The sequence below is a fragment of the Drosophila virilis genome, chromosome 3 (genome assembly GCF_030788295.1).
Source record: "Drosophila virilis strain 15010-1051.87 chromosome 3, Dvir_AGI_RSII-ME, whole genome shotgun sequence".
Lineage (NCBI taxonomy): Eukaryota > Metazoa > Arthropoda > Insecta > Diptera > Drosophilidae > Drosophila > Drosophila virilis.
Genome location: NC_091545.1, coordinates 967,457 through 995,357, shown reverse-complemented (window position 1 = coordinate 995,357; position 27,901 = coordinate 967,457). Strand labels below are relative to the sequence as shown.

The following is a 27,901-nucleotide window of genomic DNA, read 5'->3' as shown; positions in this document are numbered from 1 at the left end:
TTGTAAATGGTAAATAGGATACCGCAACACACCGACAGCATTTGACCATTAATCAAATTTCCAATTAATTTGCCACAATTAATTGCAGCGATAATTGCGCCCTATAGGTGGGCGGGTTGAGTTGAACATAAAAATCTCTTTAATTCAACTCATACACAAATATTTAAGTTTCACTGCGATCTTTCATTTTAAATAGTTCAGTTAACTTTATCAAATACAAACCGATTTTCTGAATGATTGATGGCATTGTGGTCAGTGGTTTCAGTTTACATTGATTCTGCATCCAAAATAAATAAGTTTTCTGAATTTAAATTGTTTGTATTATTTTTTGTAACAAATATCATATTCAACTTCTTTTTTCACTTTTGACAAAAAGTTATCTATTTTTCACTTGCAGTTGTAAGAGTTTACTTTAAATCGATTGTGAGCGTGAAAAATTATAAAAGAATTAAGAGGTTCTAGTCGGTTGCTCCCGACTAGGAAATACCCTGAACTGTCTTATCCCAACACCAAATGCAGTTCACGAAACGCGCTCGTTTGTAGCAATAAAGATAAACAAAAAAAAAAATTCCATTTTGCTAAAAAACAGAAATTCGATATGGATTTTTATCGATTGCTTGGAAACGGAGTAAGTTTCGATTATCGGAAACAAACTCGATCTGTGCAGGCACTAGGAGGACCTGCAGCTTTTATAGGTTCTGATATCCTTGCGTTCATACATACGGACAGACAGGCAGATTGGAAATTTGACCCATGTCTATATACGAATCGTAGGGGTTAGATTTTGACATGAATTTCGGCTAAAAAATGGGTGCTCAGATTTGAATGCCATATCATTTTAGAGGCAAAATCATGAACAAAAAGCAAATCCCCATGGAAATCAGATGAATTTTGGCCGAGTTAGGGGGGGTGGGAAATTTTGACCCATGTCTATATAAGAATCCTAGTGGTAAGATTTTGACATTAATTTCGGCGAAAAAAATGGGTGTTCAGATTTAAATGCCACATTATTTTAGAGGCAAAATCATGAACAAAAAGCAGATCCCCACGGAAATCGGATGAGTTTTGGCCGAGTTATGGGGGTGGGAAATTTTGACCCTATATTCGGATCTTAGGGATAAGATTTAGACATGAATTTCGACTAAAAAATGGGTGCTCAGATGTAAATGCCATATTATTTAAGAGAGAAAATCATGAACAAAAAGCAAATCCCTGTGTAAATCGGATGAGTTTTAGCCGAAATATAGGGGCGGGAAATTTTGAGGGCTTATAAAATGGAAGATTTCTTCAAATGCTTCAGCTAAATATTTTGTCCAATTTCATTTTCATTTTTTTTTCATGACGTAACCGACTTTGATGTCCGAGTGCATTTTTAATAAGCATTCGTCCTCCGTTTTAACCTGATTAACTATGTGTAGTCAATATTTTTTCTCACCACTTCAGCTAGTTTTAGCGGATTTTCCGCCAAGTTGCGCAACACTGTCGGTAATTGCACACGCTGCAAGGGATGGTTGCGTTTGGCTTATTATTATTATTATTATATTTATTATTGAGAACATATAATCAGGTTGAATGACGAGGGCGAGTACGTTGCGCGCCAGTGTGTTGGGATAATAAATACACAGAGAGCCAAACGGGAGGAGGGGGAGGGGGCAAAGAGCAGCTGTTGGTCCCGGCACAAAATGGTTGGCATCGGTAACAGGAGCGCAGTGGCAGGACGTGTACGTGTATCCTTCATAGAGTCGGAGTTCTCCTATTTGTGCTTTATTAAAAAATGTGCGCTATTCAAGAAATGCTGCCCAGGTTACCTGCAGCTGGAGCAGTTGCTTGGTTGCAGTCCACACAAGGATCAAATATTATTAAAAGGAACGGGGTTTGATGGAGTGTCAGCTCCAGCTCCAGCGTCGTGTCAGACACCGTCGCCATCAAAGCGCTTCTCGGCAGCTGCTGTTAGTCTAACTCCGGTAACCACATTTGCAAGCCAGCCAGCCGTAGTCGGAACAGAAGGTGGAGCTGGAGTTTGGGTATTCGGTTGGGTTGCGCTGGCAACGAACGTTGTTTGTCCGGGCTGTTGCCATTGCCTTCGATCCAAGTTTGTTTATAAACATTTCACGTATATCAGAGAGCGCGCCGGCCACACAAATGTCCGTGCTGTAAACTTTTATTATTAGAGTTTATTTTTTTATATTTCAACGTGTATTTTGTCTGGCGAACAATGTCAGAAAAAACAGTATAGGACCCCGCCCCAGCAATAAAAGCAACAAGAGCAACATTTTTTGGTTTATTTCTTTGTTTCCCATTAAACTACAACAAAACAAAAACACGTTGCAAACGTGCCGCCCCCGACATGACCTCCAAGAAGATCGCGCCCGAACGGCGCCCCTTCTGCGATCCCCGCCTGGCCGATGCCAATTTCCGCAGGCAGCGAACGTTGCACCTGAAAAAACCTGCCGTCGAGATTGTGAAGAAGGGCGGCAAGCGGCCAATCAACGATTGCCCCTTTTACAGTATGCAATACGGGTTCGATGAGCTGCCTCTCGACCCGATCAAGGACTTTCTACAGGATAAAATCTGTAAGTATTTTGTTGCAGACAGCATGAAGCGCTGGCAATTCGGTTCTCCGAATATCGGACTACACTTGCAGTAAATGATATATGTGTAAATTGTCCGATAGGAGAATATCTGGAAAAACATAAGAGATTTTCATACAAAAAGTCTATGCTAGGAGCTGGACAACTTGCAATAGATAAATCTCATGGCATTTTCTTCCAAATTGAGAGACAACCACATTGATATTGATCTTTATTTTTGTTGCGGCTTTCTTTAAATTCAAATTAATTTTAAATCATTATTAGGCCATTTGCAAAACGATACGATTGTTGGCCGCTGCAATCGGGAGTTTGACTTTCATAAATACGATCTGGTTAATGTGAAGGCAAAGTACAGGGAATGCGACGATGACAGTCTGCAGGAGCTGGAACTGGAGGACATTGTGATGCCCGAACAGTTTGAAATGCTGCGCGATGCCAAACATCATGAATACAATTTTGATTCAACGGGTGAGTAAGGGCCAAAACAATACAAAACGGTTAGATAACAAATAACAAATTGCCTAACAACATTTAATAAAATTCAATAAGCAGCAGCAATAACAGCATGCGAAAAGTTTACCACAGAAACATAACACTTAATACTTTATTAAATGTGAAAAACATGCACACAGCACAGACCACACCCGCGACCATGCCCACGGCCACGCCCACGCCCATGCCCATTCCTAATTTTGGCTTCCAACGCGGCTGCTCGTTGGAAAATTGCTCACCTGCAAACATAATACAAATTTCAAACATTATCCTTTAAACATAAAATTTTATAACCAAAAAAACCAAAAAACAAATGCGTATGACATTTATTTGAATATCCTTTGGGAATGTCCTCCCAAATGCGAGAACTGCTGCACGGCAACCATGGACCTTGTAACATGTTTATCATAGTATTTTATTTAACATTTACATGGAATATACTTTGCATCTACTCTTAACTGAGAGAAGTACGCTCTTTCAATCAATAAGTTGACATGTTGAAAACTGTTTAACTAACATTAATTTTAATTAACTTCCTTAAATTTTAAATTAGATAGTTGGCCAAATATTTGCTGTGCCCTTGACAGCATTTTTTTCCGATGCTTTATTGGAAGTGTGTACATAAGTCGCATATGATTAATTTTATACCCAGAGCCCATTGAAAAGGGCCTAATATGGGTATAATGGTTTCATATATACCTACGCAACAGGCAGAGGGAAATATCTTCAGCTAATAAAAGAGATATATATAGATCAGGATGATGATCGAACTATGAACGTCAGTCCATGTAACTGTCCATCTGGCCGTCCCTCTGGCTCTGCGCCTGGCTTAGAGATGTGGCTTATAAGCATAAGACAATATATACAGATATTTTATGTTCTTAAACCTCCCCCAATTCACCTCCTAATTAATAGAAACCTCTTTTTCGTTTATACAAACGCGCGAATGCAAATGCGTTTTCGTTTATACAAGTTTTGGAATGCCAAAGCTCTAAAAAGAGATCGGACTATAATAAGCGATGTTATTCAAGAGTATATATTGTATTCTGTGGAGCTAAAAAACCCATTGCTGAGAGGATATGTAAAGGAGAATGCAAGACAGTCTTCACAGGTTGCTCGGCTCTGGGTTTAGGGTATCTCCTAGTTGGGCATTCCCCACTGAAACACTCCTACTTGTTTTTTTTTTTTTTATAATTTTAACTTGTTTGGCAAAAGGGTGACTTTGTCGTTTCTCTGTGATAAAAATGTTTCATTTTACGTATAGTTTTTTAATATTTAATATCAGCCATGGATAGATGTAAATGCAAACAGAGCGTTCAGTGAGGGAGGGGGAGTGGGGGAGGAGGCGGTTGGCCGGGTCGGTGTGCGATTCAAACATGCTGCTGTATAATATGAGGTATAAAAGCATGTTGTCGATAAACATTAGCATAAAAATGTGACAAACATCATGATAGCAAATGGAATAGCTCTGGGGGGGGCATTAAAGAGCAGGGGGGAGGTCATGAGCACAGGGGAAGGGGCAGGTAGGGACGAAGTCCATTGGCAAAATTACAGATGGACAAACAGAATTCGCCGGCAGCAGGAATGAAAATTAATTTGAGTTTAATCATTTTAAAAGCGAACTTTGGCCGCGCTCTGTGACTTTTATTTAAAACAATTTTCATTTGTGTTGCCTTTGAGCGAGAGCAACAAAAAAATGCGATAACAAAAATAACAAGAAAATCAAATATATGAAATGCACACACACACACACACACAGAGGCATGTTGATTGTACACATATCAAGTTCATGTGCAAATATTAAATGCCATTTTCATTTTCATTTTTCCGCATTTGTTGGACTGTTTTTGCTTGCAGCTTGTAATCAATTTCCCTGGATTGACAAATGGATGGCCGGCGGTAATAAATAAATCTTTATATTTACATAGGGACAGCATTATTAAAAATTTGACACACCAACGTGCAGGGGTACCCAGCGAGCAGGAAATTTATGAAATGACCAACAAGCTGCTGGACATTTACTGCCAGAGACGCGTCCGGATCTTTTACTTTGATTGCGGCACACGCTCCTCGCTCTGGTCCAACCAACTGCGCAAGCAGTACGGCACGCCCTCTGAGCTGATCGGTGCCTATAATACGCCCACAGCACGGCATTTGCGTGTGACGACGCTGCAAAAAAAGACCAAGAAAACCCCATTCAAAGCGGGCGATCATTATGCCCTGCGAACGCCACAAGGTGGGGGGTCACAGTTCTCCGAAATTAGTTCAATTTTAATACCCTTTGCCCTATTGCACAGAATGTCGCAATGAGCTTATGCGCGTGGGCAAGCTGATTGACAAGATGATAGATCCAGTTTTGAAGGAGGCGCAATTCAATACAGAGCACGGCCTGCTTAAATATACAAAGGAAGGAGTGTGCGCTGAAGAGGACAGAGAGTACCGCCAAAAGGTAAAAGGCCCCTTTAAAGGGTATTCTGAGCCTATTTAATATAAATGTTCTAGATCAGTATGAACAGAATAGCTTATATTGACAATTACGTTTGCCTGTTTACATTTTGCAAGCTAGTTTCTTAGGATTAAAGCTATTTTGTTAAGACATGTCACTTATCCGCCTTATTTTGCGGACAGTTCTTATGTCGGAGTGGACCAATTCGCAGCATTATATAATATAACTGCGCTAGAAACGATCGACATAAAAAACGATAATCGATTGGCTGAAGAATTTTTTCATTTTCATGATATTTTGACCAAGTTTGGCATTTAATACTCCTCCCTTAATATGATCAAAATACTATCAAATCCGATCTTTTATATTATCAAGCTGTTCGAAAAATAAGAAAAATCTTTTTGATTTTCAAGATATGTTGAACAGGCTCAGAAATAACGAGCTTCATGTTGATCTTCACATATCTGCAAAGCCATATAAAATGGGCATACAATATCTTATTGATAATCGCTCGTAAATAAAGTCCTTGTACTAAAGATCTTTTCATCTATTCGTCAATTATGATATTCACTTGGCTCCCAATACAAAATAATTCCATTAAGAACAACCTGCTGAAACTTGTTTTTCTTTTTAATAAACTGCACTCATTTTAACTATCCCTCCAGCACAAACCCATTTGTAAGGTGGTCAACAAGCGCATTCATCGCCGCAACTTTGCAACAAACGAGGAGTTTTTGCAATGCCTAAAGAAAATGGAGGCCACGTAAGTGATAACCATGCCAGCCATTTTAAGTTCATAATTTAAGCTATAACTTTTTTCCCACTGCAGACGTTTTCCGTACATGTCGCCGTTGCAGCCAGTGAATCCGGAGGTTCAGAAATTGAAATTGATCTCGCAATATGAGCGCAAGCTTTCGATAGCCGAGGGCAAGTTTACATTAGAAATCCAGAAGCGATACAAATGCCTCATAAAAAGCGTAAGTCATAGAAAAACGGACATACTCGAGCTTTCGAGTATTGAAATACACAGAGTTTGAATAAATGATTCATGCAAACGAAGCTGAGAGTTAGCAACATGTTCGAGCTAATCGGTTGTATACTCGTCACAACAAAAAACGATTAGCTCGAACACAACCGAACTTGTTGTGTTTGAAGCGAGCTACAAGATCTTGGTCTAGTTGATCGACTCAACTTTTTGCCGCAACTCGAACAGCTTAAACCGAAAAATTGGTCTTGGCTCGCTCGATGTACTCATATATTCGAATATACGAAACTCTTTTCGGCTTACTCAATGCAGGGTTTAAGTAAACGTCATGCCTTCTGCATAGTCCAATTTATAAAATTATGCAACTGACCAACATATGCTTAAAAAATGACATGCCGGAAGTTGACTCTGGCAAGATCCTCAGATGCGTCTCCCTCAGGCAGCATAATAAAAAGCTCATCAAAAATGAGCACCGACAAACATAAATAACTTTTATGCGTTTGCCCGTGCTCGAGTCCATGTCCGTGTCCGAGTGCGAGTTCCGCCTCCGTTTGCGTCTACGTCTCCATCTCCTTGGACCTTGGTCCAAGTCCGAGACGCACATAAAAAATGATAATAATAAACTTAATACAAAGTAAATATGTGTGCGTGCGAGTAAATTAAGCTGCGTTGGCTTTTGGGCTGAGAAACGTGCTTATAAAAATTATATAATTCATAGCTCGTAAACATTATGGATGGGCGTTTGTGGCGTGGCCAAAGTTATGAATAACGTGATTAGTTGTTAAAAAAAAAAGAAAAGCAAACAAACAAAGAAGCAGGCAAATACAGAGAGAAACTGTCTGAAAGTGTAAAAGGTGACGATTTGATGGCGCTTTTATGGTTTGACGCACTTAAGCTGTTAACTGCTGCACTTGACAGATATCAAATAAGAGATACAGATACAGTTACAGATACAGATACAGATACAGATAAAGATACAGATACAGATACAGATACAACTATTTACTATAAGTGCCAGTTGTAGATATAAACCGGTTTTGCACGAGCCAAGTATTTGTTTAAACCCCATTTTAAAAAAAATCTTGGAATGAGTCTGTAAATGCCTCATGCAACCGTTTTCTACTAATATTCTACTCTTACGGCTGGACTTGGTCAACCCTATCCATTACCTACATCATAAACGTCTCATATCTGTTGGTCCATCGTTCAAGACAAATATTTCCATACATGCAACTTGAGACAATGCCCTTTATTTGCAGATGTCCGTGCTGCAGTTGGAGACGTATCCTTCACGGCTGATACGTAAGGCCATACGGCACATTAACCCACGTAACGCGGTGCTGCAGGATGCCTACAGATTCATACTCCAGGAAGAGGTAAGTTCATGTCAACACGTTGCCAACTAGTCATATACCGACTCATCTCCAACTCTAACTCCATCTCCATCTCCGTCTGCGACTGGGACTCGTGAGCGTCAACATTATTAGCAAACTTAACGCGCGCTCAAAAAGTTTTTGGCCCAAAAGTTTGTCAGCAACGAGAACATATTAAACACGCGCCCGGACGTGAGGATGTCGAGCTCTGAATAGGGTATACAAGGTGCGGCGAACGAGTCGAGGGGGGAGGTTAAATAAACGCGTGTTGATGTTTTGACGTGTGCTCCAGAGTAACTTTCGGCTTGGGATAGAAGCGCTGTTCAAGTCAAGCACTTGCCATCCAACTGGCAAATCAGTGCAGCCAAATTAATGAGCAAAGATAATTTGTCTGACTAGCCGAATTTCAAATACTCTAGCTTCAGGCATACCTCTAGAGCTATGCTTTGTATGTAAATAAAACAAATCTTCAGGCCAAATATTCTGACTGGAACTCTGAGATGTTATGAGTTCTTAATTCCGTAATTCGAAAGAGGCACAAATTAATACTTGTTGCAACAACTTGTTGGTCGGACGCTGCATTCTCTCTAGAATTTTCATACACTTTTTGTACAGCTTCACTATTTGACATATTTAATGCCATAATTATTATACCCTATGCAAGCGTATTATATACAGCTGCTGCTCTACACACAGATTTGAGCCTTGCTTGCCGCAGCTGATGCCTGGGGCTTATGGCAAAGTTTATGCTGCCGTCATGATTCACTGCCTAATCAACTCGTTACAGAAATATTGGCCCAAACTGCCGCCCGAGGTTATATTATTGGATTATTTGTTTGTGGGCGAACGAGCGATACGCCTAGACTTTGCCATACTCATACTCGTTTGCCTCATCGATCTGCAGGAGGATTTTCGCTACCATGTCAAGCGCTCCTTTCTCCGCTATCTGCTGCAGTGAGAGACACAATTATTAGAGCCCGTATTTTGAGTGATGCCCCCCGTTTGATTACAGATCCAACATGGAACGCAAGCGTTTGCAGCTGGAGCCGGAGCCGCCGGAATTCCCTATTCTGACCATAACCTCGCCCGTGCCGTGGCGTTCACGTCTGCTGCTCGCCAAAAGCCGCATTGGCGAAATGCTCATGATCACACATCCCGCCGTGCAGGCCCTCAATCTACTCTGGCATCAGCTCTACGGGGATCTTGTTATTGTTGATCTGTCCAAGTTGTTACTCACGCAACGACCCCTGGATGCGGACCTCGTGCAGAACTTTGTTAGGGACAGCTGTGCCCAAGTCAAAGACGTAAGTTAAACCTAGCTTTTGGTTCAATCCTACTCAAATTTCGAATGCATGGCAGCTGCTGGTGAACGATTGGCTGCCACGCTGTGCAGACCTGATGGATCTGATGCGCAACAGCTGGAAGGATTTGGTGCCCATGACGGGCAAGTATGGAGGCCGCGCGGACACGCTCTTCAGATGCGTGCACGCCCTGATGTCGCGCCATTTGGAGAGTCTGATCAATAAGAGTCTGGCGTATCTGTTCAAGGTGCTGTGCGGCTACAAGAATGGAAATCAAATCGAAGAGTATTCCATGTTCGATAATAAGCTGCGACGCCGGCCGCTGATGACGCTCACCGTGTCCGTGGTGGGCGCCCATTTTGACAACGAGCCAATTGACTTTGGACCCGGCGTGCGGGATGATGAGAACATTTATCAATTCGATGCCGACGATGCGGATCCCTTTCAGGCACCGGGACAGCCACAGTTTATAGAGCTTGTAAGGTTTTTCCAATGGGATATATATATGGGCATTATTTACAGATCTCATTTTATTTAATAAGGGACCTGATATGGACGAAGTGGCCGTGTTTGAAATGGATCACGCCAGCAAGCTCTATATATATCCCTATATGATGGAGCTGCCGGCGATAATAAGGGATCTCTTTAAGAGTATTTTGACTGTCGGTTACGATATACCGCGCCTTGAATATATCATGTCTGGACGGGGTAAGTGAACTGTCTGTGCTTCTGGCTAAATGTGTTAAATACTTTCGGATATATTTATTCACAGTGCCTGATACCTATGGCACGCTGAACTTCATCGATGAGGATCATGTGGACTTTCTTACGCTGTGCACCAAAGTCGAGGAAATAGTCAAGATTAATTGGCGTGGTGTAAGCGTCTACTTGAAGCCCATTTATAAGTATTATTACGGCTTGTTTAAGAAGATGATAATGCCCATGGTTGAGAAGATATGGACGGATAATACGTTGCCGGACTTAGTGGTGCGTATGAAATTTGAGTGGCTATTTAAGTGTGCGTGTATGAGTGTAAATATATATATGAATATAGTATATATATATATGGTCCTTTCAAAGCCAGTTTTGCATCCCTGACAATGCCTTTGGGCGCTTGGCTGCGTCTCGCCTTCAAATGAATTTAATTATTTATTTCGATTTGATTATACGCAATGATGCGTAGAATTAACATAAAATTTCATTATGCAATATTAATAAACTGCTGACAGACAGCTAGACTGACTGACTGACTGACTGTCGGAGCGACTGGCAATTTGTGTAATTGAACAAGTTGCACGACTGCAGCTATCTGTGTGTATTTGCATCTGTGTCTAGGCTGTTATACACTGTATACTATGAAAAGAAAGTGTATATTGCATGCGTCTTTGAACCGAGGAACATACGAGCAGGATACTTTAAACTTGGTATGCTGGGACTTTCACTTCTTGGATACCTCCCCCAAAATTATAAAAATAAGGAATAAGGATTAAATATATCAAATTTCAAGCATTAGTTAGTTCTATTGCGATAAGTACCAAATGGCAGATGAATGTCAAGATTTATTTCATTTTGAATACCTCTTCCCAAATCTCATCCGACAACAATAAGGTTCAGCCCTGCTTTTTGGTATAGACTCATTTTGATATCATCTTCTTCTGATTATGATTATAATTATCCAAGAAAAAACTGATATCTTATTGAAGAATGGTTTTTTTGTAGTATATCTGATTACAGTGAACTCTGCTAGTCGTGAATTTTTGGCTAGTTCAATGTCAACTGTTTCTCTCTTTTGGGTTCGTAGGCTACGACCTTTGCATTGATGATGGCAGCTGTTGAAGAGGGGATTAAATTCGTTTGGCATTGTTAATTAAACTTTGTTCGATTGCTAATTCGAAGATTCTCTCGACTGCACAAAACTTGCCATGTCATTGGCTGTGCATAAAATATTTGGTTAGACAGCTGCACTTACAACATATATATGTATATATATATAACATACATAGAGCTCACAATTAACCCATTCTTGCCGACCGTTTGCAGTTCACATTCATTAAGCCGAATGCAGCGTGCGACAATTTTTATCCCACATATTCGTTTTTTGCGCAATTTATTTAAAATAAAAATTGCTTCCGATTGCGAACGTTGCTGCAGTTTTTTCATGCATGTAATGCAAGCTTGTGTCTGTTTTTATGCTCTGCACTCACAAAATGTGTTAAAAAAAGGAGGATAATAAAGTTGCGGCAAACTATGGAGCTCGAAAATGGGCATATCGTTTGATGGGAGCATATAAAGTAACAAATTTTTAAATACATAATAGATTTCTGATGCACTTACAATTGAGGTTGTCGTGAGTGTGTAACCTGGAATTAGGAAAAGAGATATAGAGAGAGATTAAAGAGGATATCAAAAGTATTACGAACTATTATATTCCTTATACTCTTGTAGAGGATATTCTTATTTCATATTTCAGGAAGATATAAAGTATTTAAATTAAGTAAATTATGTCCTCATTTGTACACACATTGAAAAGCAACTACTTATATATTGAATGGGTATATTATATTCGACAACTCCCTCATGAAACTTCGCTCTTGTTACTTATTGTAGCTTGTATATATATATACACACACACATACATACACGTGCATATATACATTAATTTATATACGCATTTTACTTTTTATTAAATGCATATTCATTTCCAACGATGCATCGCATCGCATCGCACTTGGTATCCGCCAACAGGTTGTTCAGGAATTAATGAAAAAATTGAACGCCATCAGCGATTCGACCTATTATCTGCGTGATTTCATACCGTTAAATTTGTTCCTGTTGGATAATCGTCACGTTAAAGAATCGCTGCGCATGTATGTGAAAAATATCTACGACTTTATAATTGATTTTTATCGAGCGCTCAACATGAACGAGAATCGCGCGTAAGTATAACTCCTGGCTATAGCATTCGGAGAAAAGAATTCCATTCAAAATTCTGAAAATCACATGGCATTCATTTTTTTTTATTTTCATTCATTGGCAGTAAAAGTATTTACACTCTTGCAAAAGCGCAAAATGTTCTCAATGGAAGTTCTAGATAAAAACCTTTTCTGAAAATAATTAATTCATTTTAACTCTCAGTTATTTCCATATTACATTGCTTACAGCAGAATTTTGAGCTTAATGTTTTGCTTAAAGGTTAAGATTCATCTCTTAGAAATTTGTGTTCTCATTAAAAAGAATTTGCATTTGTTAAAAAGCATAAAGCATTATCAAGTGGAGAACAAAATTATCGAGATTGTTATTGTGAAAATTCCTATATAACTAAATAAGATATCCGTCGTAAAGCTTAGAAATTGCCAACCTTTGAGAGATTTTGACGATGTTGCACCTGATTTGAGCACAAAACTCTTGGTTTTTTTCACCGAAGCGAAAATGAACTGCAAATGCCTTTCATTCAAAGTTTTTCTGCTGACTGGAATTGGGGCAAGGCTTTTACTTAATAGATTACTTTTAATATGCGCTCGCCACTTGGCTTTTTTTTTTGCAGCATCTGCGAGGAACTAGAGGAGATGTCCATGAAGGCTGGCGAACGGCCAGAGGAGACACCGGAGGTGGTTGCCCTGCAGAACTATATAACTGAATGCCGTGAGATGCGAATATTTGCCATAAAAGATGAAATCAAGCTTGTGCTGAAACGTGTCGTATTCCTGCTGACACATGCATACCTGACCAGTAAGTGATGATGACCATATGAGGCGGGGCTGGGGTCAGTTCTGGGGCTAGGGTATGAAAGTTTGAAGTGTTTGTGCAGCTGGCGTTGGTTTGTTTTAGACAGTTCCTGTCTGTGTTGCAAGAGGGAGATGGGCTTGGGCTGCGCTTAACATAATTAACCTCAACTAACAAGCTGAGTCTACTAATTGGTTTTATAATTACTTGCGGTGAGACACCAAACATTAAGCTGCGCTAAGCCCCGAAAATGCAGCTTAATGAGCTCAACAAATTCATGAATGTGTGAAAGTTGCTTTGACAACCGACAAATGCAGACAAAGCCGCACACATACATACACTCACACATACATTCAAAACATGCAGAAGCTGCCTAGCCAGACAATTGCGATTTATCGTCAAGTGCCGTGTGTATCTTTCAAAGAGCTACAATGTGTGCAAGTTGTCTCCGACAACTGTCGCTCTGTCCATCTGTCTGTGGACTCTTCACAGGCGAACTTGTCGGGGAGGGTGGGTGATGGAGTGGTAGGCTGCAGGTGGGTATCAAGGATGCTCGTGTAGTACACATAATTAATTAGTTAGCCCGAAAAACGCGCGTAGCCAATTAATTAAGAGTTAAGCACATTTAATTAAGAACATGCAGAACAGAATGTGAAAGAGAGCGATTAAGAAGGAGAGAGTGAGAGAGAGAGAGAGAGAGATATAACAATTGATACAACTTGTCCCAACAGGCGACGAAATTCATCTGAATTCCCGCACATTTATACTGCCCGGCGAACTGGAAGAGGTGCTAGATCTGAGTGCCGCGCGTCTGGCTGTAGTGCGGGATAACCTGGAGATGGCTTTGAGGTAAGTTTACGTACTTCAGAATTTATCTACATATATGTAAGAAAAAATATTCTGTCTGACTGACTGAATGGCTGACAAAGTGATTAATTGATTTATAATCAAAGCACATCACAAATATTAACACATTTATGATTTTCATTCGAGTCGCTTTTAACTCGCTTTCAACTTCGTGAATATAATTTTTTTGAAACTTCCGACGACCCCTGGCTAGAGATTCATGCTCAATTATAGAAAAGCCAATTCACAGTGTTTTGACCTTGAACGGGCAAAGCCGGACAATACTAGTAGGAATGTATTTTGCAAACCCATATACTCATAAAGTACAACCAACTCAGACAACATTTGACTCTTAATTAAATGAGCATACCTTTCCCGGGCATGGCCGGAGAAAATATCATACTAGAAATATATATTTCTTAATACGTGGCTTTTTAATACCACAGAGAACGCCGCCTGCAGTTTGAGAAACTGCTCATCCAGGAGAAGCGTACCATGGACGGCTTTCGCATCAGGGAAATACGCGATGTACTCACTTTGGATGAGCTCAAGGAGCGTGTGGATACCGTGGACCTGCTCTTTAATACCATAGAGGTGAGTGCGGGTGGAGGAAAGTGCGCTTTATTTGTGGAAATAATCTTTGATTGTGCTGGCAGAATCTTAGCCGTGAGGCGAAGGCTATTAACGTGGAGGAGGCCCTGCTGCAAATTGATATCTCCGCCTTTCCGCTGCTGGCCGAAATTATTGAGAAAATGGAACCCATTGAAAAACTATGGAAGACATCGTACGAATTCGAAAAGGATTATCTCATTTGGTAAGCAATGGCAACGTTCAAAACGATTGCAATTATTTTAGCCAACGGCAACGACAACGACATGGTTTCAGCCTGAGTACCTCTTAGCTCCTTTGGGCACTTGTCGCAAATGACAAAATATTTGAAATTGAAGTGCCAGCCAGGCAGACAGCCAAACAGCCAGGCAGTCATGCTGGCAGTCAGGCCGAGCATTGCCTGACTCAAATCCGCAATGCAAATGCCAGCAGACAGTTGACTTGAAGTGCAGCGGAAAATAGCCAGATTTCAGTTGTTGTTGTTTTTGTTTTTGTTGCACAAAACTTGTAGCTGGTAGCCTTTTTTGTACCCTGTGCCAATTGAGAAATGTGCGAAAGGAAGGGTAGTTTGTTTCTGTCAGTATGACGAAGGTTGAAGCTAGCCATTTTAATTAGTCCGGTTGTTCGATTTCGTATAGAAGAAGGTATAAATCTACGTCAAAGTATACTTTATGTATCCTGCGCAGATTTTGAATTATCGATATGTTCGTTTGAATAAAATCGGTAAAAATCGATTTTGAAATCTTATTTCTTGCACATTTATTTCTGACCCCTTCAGAGAAAGGCGCCTCCAAAGACTACACCCCGGCGAACTATCAAATCATTTAAATACCTCCTTCCCCGTCCTTCTTCTATGCTAAAATCATATATGATATCATAACTTATATAGTTACATACTTGTAACTAAACCATCTGCCCTCATTCATTTGCTTGGTAGATATACGAACGTACAGATTGATTCTAGTGCAAAATAAAATAAATTGAATATCCATAAAAAATGTTATTTAATGTTGTATTGCATACACATAAAATAAAGCTGTTTTTGGAGGTTTCAGTTTTGTGCTTTGATATTTACATACAGTCGAATGCCATATTTGTGGCTCAAAAATCAGACTACCTTAGTTATTCAAGAATGCAATTCAAATAATGGAAAAGACGACAGGGTAGCTTCCTAGTCTCGTACTCCCGACTAGAAGTATCTTACTTTTTTTTTATTTAGTTGCCACTCCTCACAGCAGCAGGAGTAGCACTTTTCTATTGCAGTTTTGTATATTTCTATTTACATCTTTTGCCAGGATGTTCGAGCGCTTCGAATGCCTTAATGCGGATGGCGTGCGGGAGCAGATCGAGACCATGTTCAAGGTAAGTAGTTGCAAGTCGGAATCGGAAGTTGAAGTTGTCATTGCAGTGCCAGGCGGAAATAAAAACGAGCAGCGTGCAACGAGTCCAACAGCAGCAACAGCAACAGCAGGGGCAAAGTTTGAGCTCTTGTCGCATTTCTGTTGCTTCTGTCGCTTTTGCAGCGCTGGCCATGCATGTCTCTATGCCTGTCTGTTCCGTCTGTGACCGGGTCCATTCGTAAGCCAATGTAGCAGCTAAAATGCAACTAAAAACCTCAAGCCTCCGGCGGCGGCTACCCTGGCACAAAAAAAAAAAAAAAACAGATGCCGAAAAGTATGCAACGAAAAAATGCCAACATATTTGGCGGCAACTTGGCCGGCTAAGCGAGCGGCTGTGCCTGTGTGTGTGTGTGGGTGTGTGGGTGTGGGTGTATTAGGTGGTTAGCATTGGGGGAAAAAAAAGTAGCTCAAAGCGCAAAGGCAACGGCAGCTGAATTGAATTTTTTGGCCCAGCTGAAGCAGCAAAGTGGAGACACGCAGCAAACAGCTAAACACATTTCAGTCGGGTGCAACCGACTGCATAATAATCTCTACAATGCGTGAGAACAGTTACAAGACAATCGAGATATCTATCTATCAAGCCGAGATATTTATTTAGGTCTACCTAGATCCTGGACTTTAAGTGCTTTATTTCTCTTTCTTTTGGAAAAATAAATGATTCGCCTCCTGAATTGTCGTTAGGTCCGCTCTCTCCGTTGAAAAGAAATAAGTTACGAAAAATTTAAAAACCATTTCCGATATATCTTAGAATTTTGGGACTTCTGTAACGGGTGATCTATTTTAGGCACTTTCGCAAGCAGAAACTATTCTTAATATACTTGTCAAATTCGGTAACTGTGAATCATATAGATTTTTGCAATTTAACAAAAGCCAATATACTCGTTTGCACTTGATGAACAGCGTATAGGAAGCAAGAGCGAGGGGCTTTCGGTTCCCATTTAGTCGGCTTAGCAGACGCAGGGGGTCGGATTTCAAGCTGACTTTAAAGAATCAACGCTACACCCACTCACCCACACACAGTCACACACACACACACTTGACACTTGACTCTGTGCGTTTCTGCCCATTCTACACTAATCATCATCATGGCCATCATTATCCTCATCAGATTATGCACAAGCTGGCGCGGCAGCTCTCGTACAATCCGGTTGCGAAACGTGCCGCAGAGCAGATGCGCATCAAAATTGAAAAGTTCCGCGTCTATTTGCCAGTCCTTGACTCTATATGCCGGCACGGACTGGAAAAGCGGCACTGGGATAAGATATCGGCAATTTTGGGTCGCCAGATCAATCCGCGTCTGTATCCGACGCTCAAGGACATGATTGATGCCGATATAATGAGCATATTGCCGGAGCTGGAGGAGATTGCGAATGCGGCTGGCAAGGAATACGACCTGAATATGGGCCTAAGGAACATGCAAAACGATTGGAAGGATGTCATGTTTGAGGTGCTCCAGTATCGCGATTCGGACACGCATCTCCTGGCGTCCATAGACGATATCCAAACTCTGCTCGATGACCACATCATGCGCACCCAGGCGATGAAGCGTTCGCCATTTATTGTGGCGCTCGGATCTAAGGCGGACGACTGGGAGGAGCGACTGCTGCTCATACAGAACATCATTGATGCCTGGACGAATGTGCAGGTCACCTGGATGTATCTGGAGCCCATATTCAGCTCGGAGGACATTATGCGCCAAATGCCGCTAGAGGGGCGCAATTTCAAGGCGGTGGACAAGATCTGGCGGCGCATTATGAAGCACACACTCAAGGATCGGCATGTTATGGCCGCCACCGAATATCCAAACATGCTGGAGATATTCACCAAGGCGATTGAGGATTTGGAAACGGTGCAGAAGGGCCTGAACACATATCTGGAACAGAAGCGTCTGTTCTTTGCGCGTTTCTTCTTTCTATCGAATGATGAACTGCTGGAGATACTCTCCGAGACCAAGGATCCCATGCGTGTGCAGCCGCACTTGCGCAAGTGCTTCGAGGGAGTAAGCTTGAACATGAATTTGAACCGGCGAGCTGTCATTTGTTGGTCCGATTACTCATGATGATTAAACCTTAATTCTTCCAGATTGGCACACTGACTTTTGATGACAACATGGAGATCACTCAAATGATCAGCGATGAGGATGAGCGCGTTTCGCTGGTGCGCAGAATCAATCCGCAAGCGGCCAATGTACGTTTACCTGTCTCGACACAAATCCATTGCTAAAGTCGTCTTTTCACAGGGTTTGGTTGAAATCTGGCTAAAGGAGGTCGAGTATGTGATGCTGGACAGCGTTATGGAGCAAATGAAAGAGGCCTGGGAGGACTATGCTCTGGTGGATCGCATTTCCTGGGTGGTTTCCTGGCCCGGTCAGGTTGTGTTGGGCATTTCCTGCACCGCCTGGACCTATGAGGTAAGCAACTTGTTTAATCCAGTTGCAGCCGCAAAATCAACCACAAAGACGACAGCTGCCCCGCCCAGAGCAGCTGTCCCGGCAGCCACTGCGGCTGTCACTCTCTTTCTCTGACAGTGCGATTAGCCACGGTTCCTCCGCCGCCTTCTGCGCTTTTCCCTTCTGGGCTTTGAGCGCGTGTTTCTCTGGTTAAAATTGAAAATCATTTTTTGCCATTTATTTGCTCGCCCAGCAAAGCCGCAGCTGCTGCTTCACTTTATGTTTTTTGCTATTTACTTTTCCAGGTGGAGGAAGCCATTGAGAAGAAATTACTGCCGGCATATTTGGAGAAGTCGAATACCCAAATTGGCGACCTTGTTCAGCTTGTGCGCACAGATCTCCAGGCCGGCGTTCGCATTGCTGTGGAGGCCCTCATTGTGCTGGATGTGCATGGTCAGTTGTAGTTGATTTGAACACTTTCTCTATGAATTAGCTAATTTAAAGAGCGACCTACAGCGCGTGATGTGGTCAAGTATTTGGCGGACTTGAGGGTGACGAGCATACAGGACTTTGATTGGATCTCGCAGCTGCGCTACTATTGGAAGGTCGATGAGAGTAGGTGCAAATACCCTGCATAATTTGCATTAGTTAAACTGAACTCTCCTCCCTCTTCCCACATAGAAAATGAGGAATGGGTGTGCGTCAGCATGGTCGTCACAGAGGTTAAGTATGGCATGGAATATCTGGGTAATTTACCGCGTCTGGTGGTTACGCCTCTCACGGATCGCTGTTACCGGTGGGTTCAACATTTTATCTGCTTATTCACACAGATACTTGCACACACACACACACATGCAAATATTAATTGACAAAACGTTTGCCAAGCAGCTGAGCCTTTAGTCAATGCCCGCGGCCGGCGTTGCCTCGCGGCTTTCTAAAAGTCATGAAAGGCAACGTTTATTGGAAAAATATTTATTTTATTTCGGTGCATTTTAAATTTATTTTCATTTTTACAACAAAATACGCCAAAAAGAGCTGAAAACCTTTTTCGATGTTTAAGCTGCCTACGACAAACGCGAACAACAGCAGGACACAGAGCACAGCCAGGCCGTTGCTGGCAAGCTGGCAGAAAGGACATTTTAATGGGGTTTCCGATAAAACTTTTATATTAAACAAATAAATCAATGTTGGACAGTTTTTCACACACACACACACACCCACACATGCATAGTTAAAAAACGAGAGTATAGATATTTGTATGGCCATACCGGAAATGCTAAAAAATATACAACCGACCAACGCGAAGCTGGCAGCGCTGCCAATATGATAAAAATATGAACTTGCACAGGGAAAAAAAATGAAGAGAAAAAGAGAGAAAAATTCTAGGGGGACTGATAGCTTTTGTCGTGTTGAAGATAATATACCCTATTTTAAATATCAGCAAAAGTGTTGACAAAAACATAATTGTTAGAGAAACTGAGAATGTTTGGAGATGGTAACTCAGGATAGAATTTAAACTAGGTGGGTATATTATTTAAAAATTAAAACGCTACCCTAGCAACAATATATTAAATAGGAACTAAATTGTTAACAAAAGTTGTTGATAGAGAAATTTTTAGATTTAACTCTGGAACGAATTAGTGATATATGGAAATATGATCTCAAAATAATATCCTTTAAGAGTAATTTGAAGTTTCGATCTTTGGTAAAGTGCTAACAGACTTCAGAGTTCGAGCCAACACCCTGCCATTAGGTCAAAAAGAATAGCGCCTGAAAATAACTTTCTCTTCATTTATTTAAGGCACGAAAATTAAATGAAACTATTGGCTTTATAGTAAATTATTCTCATTTTAACCGGATCTTTTAGCATCTGGGCCCAATTACCGAGCGACCACTGTACATCTGTTACAGGCTCAAAGATGTCTCCTTGCTGTTTGTCACAAACACATTTGCCCAGCTTTTTTATACCTTTTTCTCCGCTACCCATTTTATTAGTGCAGGGCATAAAACAGGCTGTTGGCAAAAAAAAAAAAGGGAATACCCATAAATGACAATTTTTTTAAGCTGCAACAGCGAGAAATGTGAAAAAATGCCAAACAGATATTAAAAACATACTTTGGCATTTTGCCTCCTGCGAACCAACACGCACAACTAACTGTGAAACCTGTTTTCTAATTCTGTTTTTTGATTCTCATTTGCAGCACTTTGATGGGCGCTCTGAAGTTGTGCCTGGGCGGCGCGCCCGAAGGACCTGCGGGCACTGGCAAAACGGAGACCTGCAAGGATCTGGCCAAGGCCGTGGCCAAGAAATGCGTCGTCTTCAATTGCTCCGACGGCCTGGACTACAAGGCGCTGGGCAAATTCTTCAAGGTGAGTTTTCTGAGTGGGTTCTCGATTCTGTTTCAGTTCCGAGAATTGCGACGCGCTATCTCTGCCGCTAGCCTGCCAGCTAATTGATGGCCCCAATGTTGGCCAACAACATTAATCAAAAGAACCTGTCCCGGGCACTGTGGCACGCGCACCAATGATGACTTTCTGTATACACACACGCACGCGATACACAGAGAGCAATACCCTGTATACATGTATCGACTAGCCAAGTTTGTTAATCAGCTAAGATTGGAATTTGTTTTAGCTGCGCACGACATGTATATTTTTATAACTTTTTAAGTTTCGAAGTGCCAATTTTTAGGATTTGATGACCAATTTTTTAAATAAGCTTAACTTAGGTGTAGGATTTGTTTGTATCTATGTCTGGGATTTATTTTATTAAAACACAATTTATTTCTTTTTTGTCGAATATATATTCCCAAGTTCTTCAATCGTAGATCTATCTAGGATACCAATAAGAACTAATTAAGTTTATTCCTAAAAAAAAAAAAAAAACTGGCATCATCTAAAGCACATCCCCCCTACTTTCTCCCAGTGTAAATTGATCCAGACACAGCGGAGCCGTTTGCCGTTCGCCAGTTGCCTGTGGCTAAGAATATCGAATGTACACAAAGAGATAGACAAGCAGATGCCAAGTTATATGGAAATTTATGCAATTCTATGGGCTGACTAATTAGGCAGTTTGTGAAAGTAATCGCCGTGGCGACTAGTTGGTCAACACGAACTAAGCCAAGTGTGTGTGGGACTTGAGTCAAAAGCTTTCGTGAGCGTCTCACTTCAAATCTATGCAAATTTTTATTAGCAGGTCGTTAACCGCACACGCATATTTACACACACACACACACACACACACACGCACATCTTAAGTGGGTGCTGTAGTTTTTGTAGTAAAATTAATGCGTGTTTTAAGCCTCTAATCGCTTAATTCTGTAGCACGCCTAATTGCATAATGGTTAAGAGCCCCCTATTATCAGATGCGGACTGGGTATGGGTTTCGCGTTAATTTGCATGCGAAAATAGTGGCAAACTTTGGCGCGAATCGAGCACAGACAAACAACAAAAGAAACAACAACACGAAGAACCCGAAAATTGCGCGTTCGAGTTTCGATTTAGATTAATTTTATTTATTTAATTTTAGTGCCAAGCGTTTGGCTTGCCATTTATTCACTTTAAGCTGATGTTCATTTGTGGATGTGTATTTATTTGGTTTATAGCTGCCTAGTTTTTAGAAAGTAGTTTCTATGTTTTCATGCTGATTGCTCGCTCCACTCAGCTTAAGCTCCCTCTCTCCGTCTGTCTGTTGTCATAATGTTTCGGAAGTCGTAAATTTTCCACACGCAGTCTGCAGTTTTGTCAGGGCAAAACAATTTTGCAAGCAATAAAATAATTTGCAATTGGCAAACAATTCAAACTATTTCGATTTCGATTTATGCCTGCCCAGATATGGCAAATACGCTTGCCAGAAAAACATTTTTTGGTCTGGTTGCAACTCTCGTCCCTCTCTGGAAATGGCAATGCCCATAAAATGCTCGCCACAATGTTGTTCCGCAAAAACAAAAGGCAGCATATACCATGAATTGGCCAAAATTTCTCAATATCTATGAATCTATGAGCGGATGGACTGGATGCTAACCACGAAAAAAAAAACGGAGGCTGCCAGTCCGATGCGCGAGTATTCCGGCTGCCAATGGCAACAAACCACTTTGATGGAGTTCAAAGTATCCAATTGCCACGCGCTCTGTGCAAAGGCGCAGCACTGAAAAAAGAGGCACAAACAAGGCACACACTCGTACGCGCACACACACACGTATACACACACACACATACGCACAAACTTGCACACACTCATGTAGTTGCTGGCGCTAATTGCACAATAGGAACATGGACTCTGACTAGAAAAACTGTGCGAACGCGCAACAGCATGTAGAACAGCTTTGAGTGTTGGTTGATGCCACATCGATACGGTTCTGCTTCTTCTTGTGTTGTAAGAGCTATTTTCTAGCTATATTTTTGTTTTTTTCAGCTGTTTAAATTTGCAAGTGACTGCAATTCTGGCTATTTTTTAACTCACTTATCTGTTTATATTTAAAAGAACTTTGAGAAATATTTAAAGTTTAAAAGGAACTTTGCATAAATTCTGCGATCTCCGCAACTTTTTTTTTATTATTATTTTTTTTTTTTTGCTATATATTTTAATTAAGATGTTTTTCGCCTCTAATCCTTCAGAAGCTTACTTTTTAAGTACAATTATAGACGAGGGTGCACGTTATGACGAGGTGATTGAAACCTCACCCGCAAGCGTGGAAGATTCGCAGAAAACTTAAGAATAAAACTTTTTTCAGCCGATTGGCATTTATCACAGTTTCAAAGATATTCGTAAAAATTTAATTTTAATACGTGCTTTACACAAAATCTACAAGTTTTGAAAGAAGCGAATGTTAACCCGACAATAGCTGGGTAATAATAGGGACAGCGAAAGCTAATGATACCAGGTCTGCGATTTATATCTATTCTTTTTATTATATTTGTGTATATTTATATCTTTGTATATAATGCTCAAGTTTTGAGAGATTATTGGAGCTCTTTATTGCTTAGTTTGGTCAATGAATCTTGAAAAACAAACAAGTTTCTATAAAAAACATTTTATTTCGACTGCGTGTTCTGATAGCAGCTATATCATTATGTGGCCAATCAAGTCGATCGTCAATTTATCATTATATGCGAGACTAGATTAAGGGGACTAGTTTGCAGACAGGCTTAAGTGACTAATTAATTAAGTATATAGTATATAGAATATTTTATGAGATCGAAGATGTCAATCTTCTATATCGTACATAATTGACTATACTGAATAATCTGCAAATGAAGATCAATAAAAAGTTTAAGCTAGCCAATATAACACAGTCAGATGACGGTCAATCTTAAGACAGCATTCGCAGTCTTAAAATTTAAAATCGCTTTCAGTATCATACTCTTCGGAATTATACTTATGCATAAACATCTATAAAATCTCTTTAAGAAGCGCTTTTCTGCTACTTTGGCCGGCATCTGTCCATTGTGCAGCACAGTAAACAGTCAGTTGGCATATGTTACGAGCACTTCGAGAACGCAGCTATGCTGCTGCATAAAGCTGCATATTTATTGCGACATGCAAAAGAAAGCCATATCAAAGGGCGTACATATTCGTATTGGCCCCCCCTAGTCCACAGTCCATAGCCCACGCGTCTGACCCCATCGCCCGGAACCACATACCGTAGGGCAACCCACGCAACAGCGATTCCTCCTCGTGTACGTCTCTGTAAACCCTGTTGCAATGTTTGTGCCCTTGCCGTTTGTCGAGGCATTGGCATCTACACACTCAGATACACACACACAAGCACACACAGCAGATACAAACACTCGCAACGAAATCGAACCGTAACCAAAAAGAACAGAACCGAGAACCGAGAACCGATGAGAAACTGAAAATAATGTTTATGCTGCTGTTTGCTTTTGCTATTTTTGCCATTTCTCTGCTGAATGCGTTTTGTTATACATATACCCTTTGTCCCCGCAACCTTGCCACGTATGTATTTCTATTCTTTTGATGCCCTGTACCATATTGATCAACGGGTATACAGATATGTGGGGTGTATTGCAATCGCCGAGTGGACATGGTCCTCTCCGCTTGAATCTAGATATAATCTATACTTATACTAGTTAAAATTACCCGGCGTTGTTCATTTGTCTAGTCTAATTTATTATATATATATATATATATCAATTTGTAATTTCCGCTGGGTTTAAGTGGCAACTTCTTACTATTAGTTCAAGGATCGGCTAATGAGACGATCCTTTCAAAGTACACCTTTGATTGCATTTTTTGTGTTACCCATATACATTTTTACCTGTCTTTTCGGCCATTTTGATTCTCGAAACTTAGTGCATGGTATCTACTGGTAGAGCATTTTCGGCGAGAGGAGGTGTACTTATTTTTTTCGATGTTTTACATGCTTTTTGTTTGTTTTCCGTCTTTTCAGGGCCTGGCACAGTCGGGAGCTTGGGCCTGCTTCGATGAGTTCAATCGCATAGAGCTGGAAGTGCTGTCGGTGGTCGCGCAACAGATTCTGACCATCCAGCGGGCGATTGGACGCAAGGTTGTGAAATTCTTTTTTGAGGACACGATGCTCAAACTGGATCCAACTTGTTCCATATTCATAACCATGAATCCTGGGTGAGTGGCACTGGCCCGTACGTGAGAGCCGACGAGGCTGAGCCGGCAGCAGCAGCAGGAGCAGCAGCAGCAGCTGCGGTTTCACGCAGCGCCTTTTTTTACGGCCCAACTCTTTTTGCAGCTGTGCATTTGAAAATGCATTTAGTTACTTTGTAAGCCGACACGGCCTACGCCGACGACCCCTAACCCCCCTTTCCACAGTACCATGCCCCGTGGAGACACGCTGTCACTGACAGAGACTGCGACTGCGACTACGACTGTTTGACTGGGTGACCAGGGTGAGGCTATTAGTTACCATAGGCTGGAGGCCCTTTGGGCATGGTCACGATATTGGTAGTTATTGCGTTATTGGAGATTTTAGCCCATACGGCTGCGAATATTTATTGCTTTGGCATGCATGTGGAACAGCTGCGACAAACATGCATATTAGGCCTAGCCACTGCAATTCCTCCCCATCCTATTCCGCCGGCCTATCCGCACGCAACGTGTGCTCGCAGTCAAAACTGAAGCTCAGACTGTGCCAAAGTGTTCCGACTGCCATTCAGAAAAGGTCTTATTTTCGTTTGTCCAGCTTCTTTTTTACTCGACCAACAGGCATTCCGGAAAGGGAGTTTAGTCCTTTCATATCCTAGCGGCAGGGTATTTTAATATTGTTGTTAATTTTGTGACGTATTGAACAAGAAGACATCATCGAGGCCACAAAATATTTATACATTTGATAAGGATGAGCTGATTATGTATCGATCCGTTCTTATCTAAAAACTCATCGATCTCACATATTAAATCAGAGTATAGAATGCAGAATAATTAAATTTTCAAGCCAGGACTCTTAAAACCTCTCTCTGAGGCGTATTATTGAGCCATCTGTCTCATTCTATGCAACTCTTATGTTTGGAACATTCTGCATTGGAATTCATCTAAATATTTGACAGGGTATTTAATTGCCGGCATTCCGAAGATAACTTTTATTTTTAGTTTTTTGTGTGACTGCCTTTTGCTTGCCAATTTGTCAATCAACCATACAGTCCTAAAGGCAGTCACTCATATTGGTTATTGCCTGGCTTCCAGACTGGGTTTACTATTTATGCCATTAGCACTTGCAATTTGATGTATTTGATTGGCCATTGGACTCCGAAAACGTTTTAATCTGTACCCTCTTTCTGCTCCTTTGCCATTAAACAGCTACGCTGGCCGCACAGAGCTGCCTGATAATCTGAAGGTTTTATTCCGCACAGTGGCCATGATGGTTCCGGATTATGCAATGATTGGCGAGATAACACTCTACTCCAACGGCTTCGATATGGCGCGCGTTTTATCCCAGAAGATTGTGCAGGCCTACAAATTGTGCTCGGAACAGCTGTCTTCGCAGTCGCATTACGATTACGGTAAGTATATAGGAAAAAAATAATAGACAAAACAAATACTCAAACGAACCGCGAGACTCAAAGTGTGTTCTTATAAACGATTCGCCAAACTCAAAGACATTCATACAACCCAAGCTCGAGCTACTCGAGTTAAAAACATGCTCGAGCTAACCGAACAGCTTGAACATAGCCAAGAGTTTTAAGAGTGCTCGATCAGCTCAAGCTGACTTGTTCGGTCGAAGCGAATTTGTCTGCAACTTAAACAGTTTGAGCCGAAAAATATTGTCTGAGTTGCCGATGCAGGCCTCTAATAAAAATACTCATTCGTATATCTTTCTGATTTGATACTTTTAGCGTGTGTTCCTATGGCGATCTATTTCGACTGGTGCCAGGCCTCTTATTCACACATATATCCTTGTGATTCGATTACCTTAAGCGTGTGTTATATTTATGGCCAACTATTTCGACTTGCTAATAAGGCACAAAAAGTAGACGCAACCCCAGCAATGGGGCCAACAACTTTGTGCCTGTCCTGCATCCTGCGCTGTTTTACTGCATCCTGCATCCGGCGACTATGTGTGTGTGTGTGTGCACTTTCTTTTCACTTGTTTTCTTTCTTGTTTCAAGGCAAAGATATTGCTCGCTTTTACGACATAACATGTCATATGACATTACAACATGTCCGTGAGGTTGTGTGTGTATGTTTCGTGAGTGTGTGTGTGTGTGTGGGTGTGCGTGTTTGTGTGTATATGTCCGGCCGATGACTGCAATTGCAGGCTGGCAGCTGTGCAAGTTTATGTGCAAAGTACATTTGATCAGTATCTTATGTTGAGTTTAAATTGAAAAACTTTCTTGCAAGTTTGCTGCGCTTTGTGCTGCGTGTGTGCGAGACAAATGCCACACACAATGTTGTGTGTATGTGTGTGTGTGGGTGGGTGTGCGTGTTGTTTTGCAAAGTAATAATAAAAACTATTTGTACATTTAGTTGCCAATGTTTTTGTTGTTGTTGTTCGCCTCTGACCAGTTGCAAAACTTTTGCATTCTCCAAGCGGCGCCTGTAATGAAGCTCCGGTGTAAGGTTCAGGTATTGGCCATATTGAGCGCATCCGCTGCCTTTGAATGCCTGAGATCAAAACCGAAGCTGAGTTATGCGTTCCGCCAAATTATGCTGCATAGCTCTCTCAAGCTAATGCCACGCCCACTGCTTTTACAATTTGCCAGGTATGCGCGCCGTGAAATCTGTGCTGTTGGCCTCCGCATCGCTGCGTCGCCTTTATGTTGACCTGCCGGAGCCAGAGATTGTTTTGCGCGCCATTGTTGATGTCAATCTGCCGAAATTCCTGGAACAGGATATTTCCCTCTTCATTGGCATCTATATGGATCTGTTTCCAGGCGTCGAGCTGCCCATGGTAAGTGCCTTCTCCATCTGTATATAGAAATTCATTAAATTTCAGGTGTAATGAGACGGAAGCGACGCAGTTAAGTACAGCAAATTAATGCGATAACCGGTTGACAGATGCCCGATAGCAAAGTATATTAAAAATCAGTCAAGCTGGGCTTTAACGAAGACCGAATACCCTTTTAGGGTATTTAGGGTATCCTAAATTTAATAGGAGTTTGCCTCCCATTTGCTAAAATCTCTAAAAGAAAAAGATGTCTAAAGCTTCTTTATCTTTTTTCAGACCCAAAAGTTCAGCTTCCTTTGGAAGATCGGGATCGTAGCGCCTATGGCTTGAGCAATAGGTTTTTCATTATAGCTCTGATATAAGCTATGAGTT

General features: G+C 41.2%; 1 protein-coding gene across 1 annotated transcript in view; it reads left to right on the top strand.

Moving 5' to 3' along the window:
* Positions 1–2,195: 2,195 nt before the first annotated feature.
* Positions 2,196–27,901, top strand: part of Dnah3 (dynein heavy chain 3, axonemal) — a 48,838-nt gene continuing 23,132 nt past the window's right edge. The window contains exons 1-29 of the mRNA XM_002060024.4: positions 2,196–2,573; positions 2,856–3,059; positions 4,941–4,982; positions 5,050–5,319; positions 5,381–5,532; positions 6,195–6,292; positions 6,359–6,506; positions 7,774–7,890; positions 8,675–8,841; positions 8,900–9,191; positions 9,247–9,666; positions 9,731–9,896; positions 9,961–10,175; positions 11,934–12,124; positions 12,733–12,917; positions 13,643–13,760; positions 14,204–14,351; positions 14,414–14,571; positions 15,662–15,728; positions 16,875–17,765; positions 17,849–17,953; positions 18,006–18,176; positions 18,461–18,608; positions 18,672–18,770; positions 18,837–18,951; positions 20,357–20,525; positions 24,566–24,759; positions 25,942–26,144; positions 27,345–27,532. Of these exons, the coding sequence (XP_002060060.2) occupies positions 2,348–2,573; positions 2,856–3,059; positions 4,941–4,982; positions 5,050–5,319; positions 5,381–5,532; positions 6,195–6,292; positions 6,359–6,506; positions 7,774–7,890; positions 8,675–8,841; positions 8,900–9,191; positions 9,247–9,666; positions 9,731–9,896; positions 9,961–10,175; positions 11,934–12,124; positions 12,733–12,917; positions 13,643–13,760; positions 14,204–14,351; positions 14,414–14,571; positions 15,662–15,728; positions 16,875–17,765; positions 17,849–17,953; positions 18,006–18,176; positions 18,461–18,608; positions 18,672–18,770; positions 18,837–18,951; positions 20,357–20,525; positions 24,566–24,759; positions 25,942–26,144; positions 27,345–27,532 (5,667 nt within the window). The 5' untranslated portion in view covers positions 2,196–2,347. The remainder of the gene's footprint in view (positions 2,574–2,855; positions 3,060–4,940; positions 4,983–5,049; positions 5,320–5,380; positions 5,533–6,194; positions 6,293–6,358; positions 6,507–7,773; positions 7,891–8,674; positions 8,842–8,899; positions 9,192–9,246; positions 9,667–9,730; positions 9,897–9,960; positions 10,176–11,933; positions 12,125–12,732; positions 12,918–13,642; positions 13,761–14,203; positions 14,352–14,413; positions 14,572–15,661; positions 15,729–16,874; positions 17,766–17,848; positions 17,954–18,005; positions 18,177–18,460; positions 18,609–18,671; positions 18,771–18,836; positions 18,952–20,356; positions 20,526–24,565; positions 24,760–25,941; positions 26,145–27,344; positions 27,533–27,901) is intronic.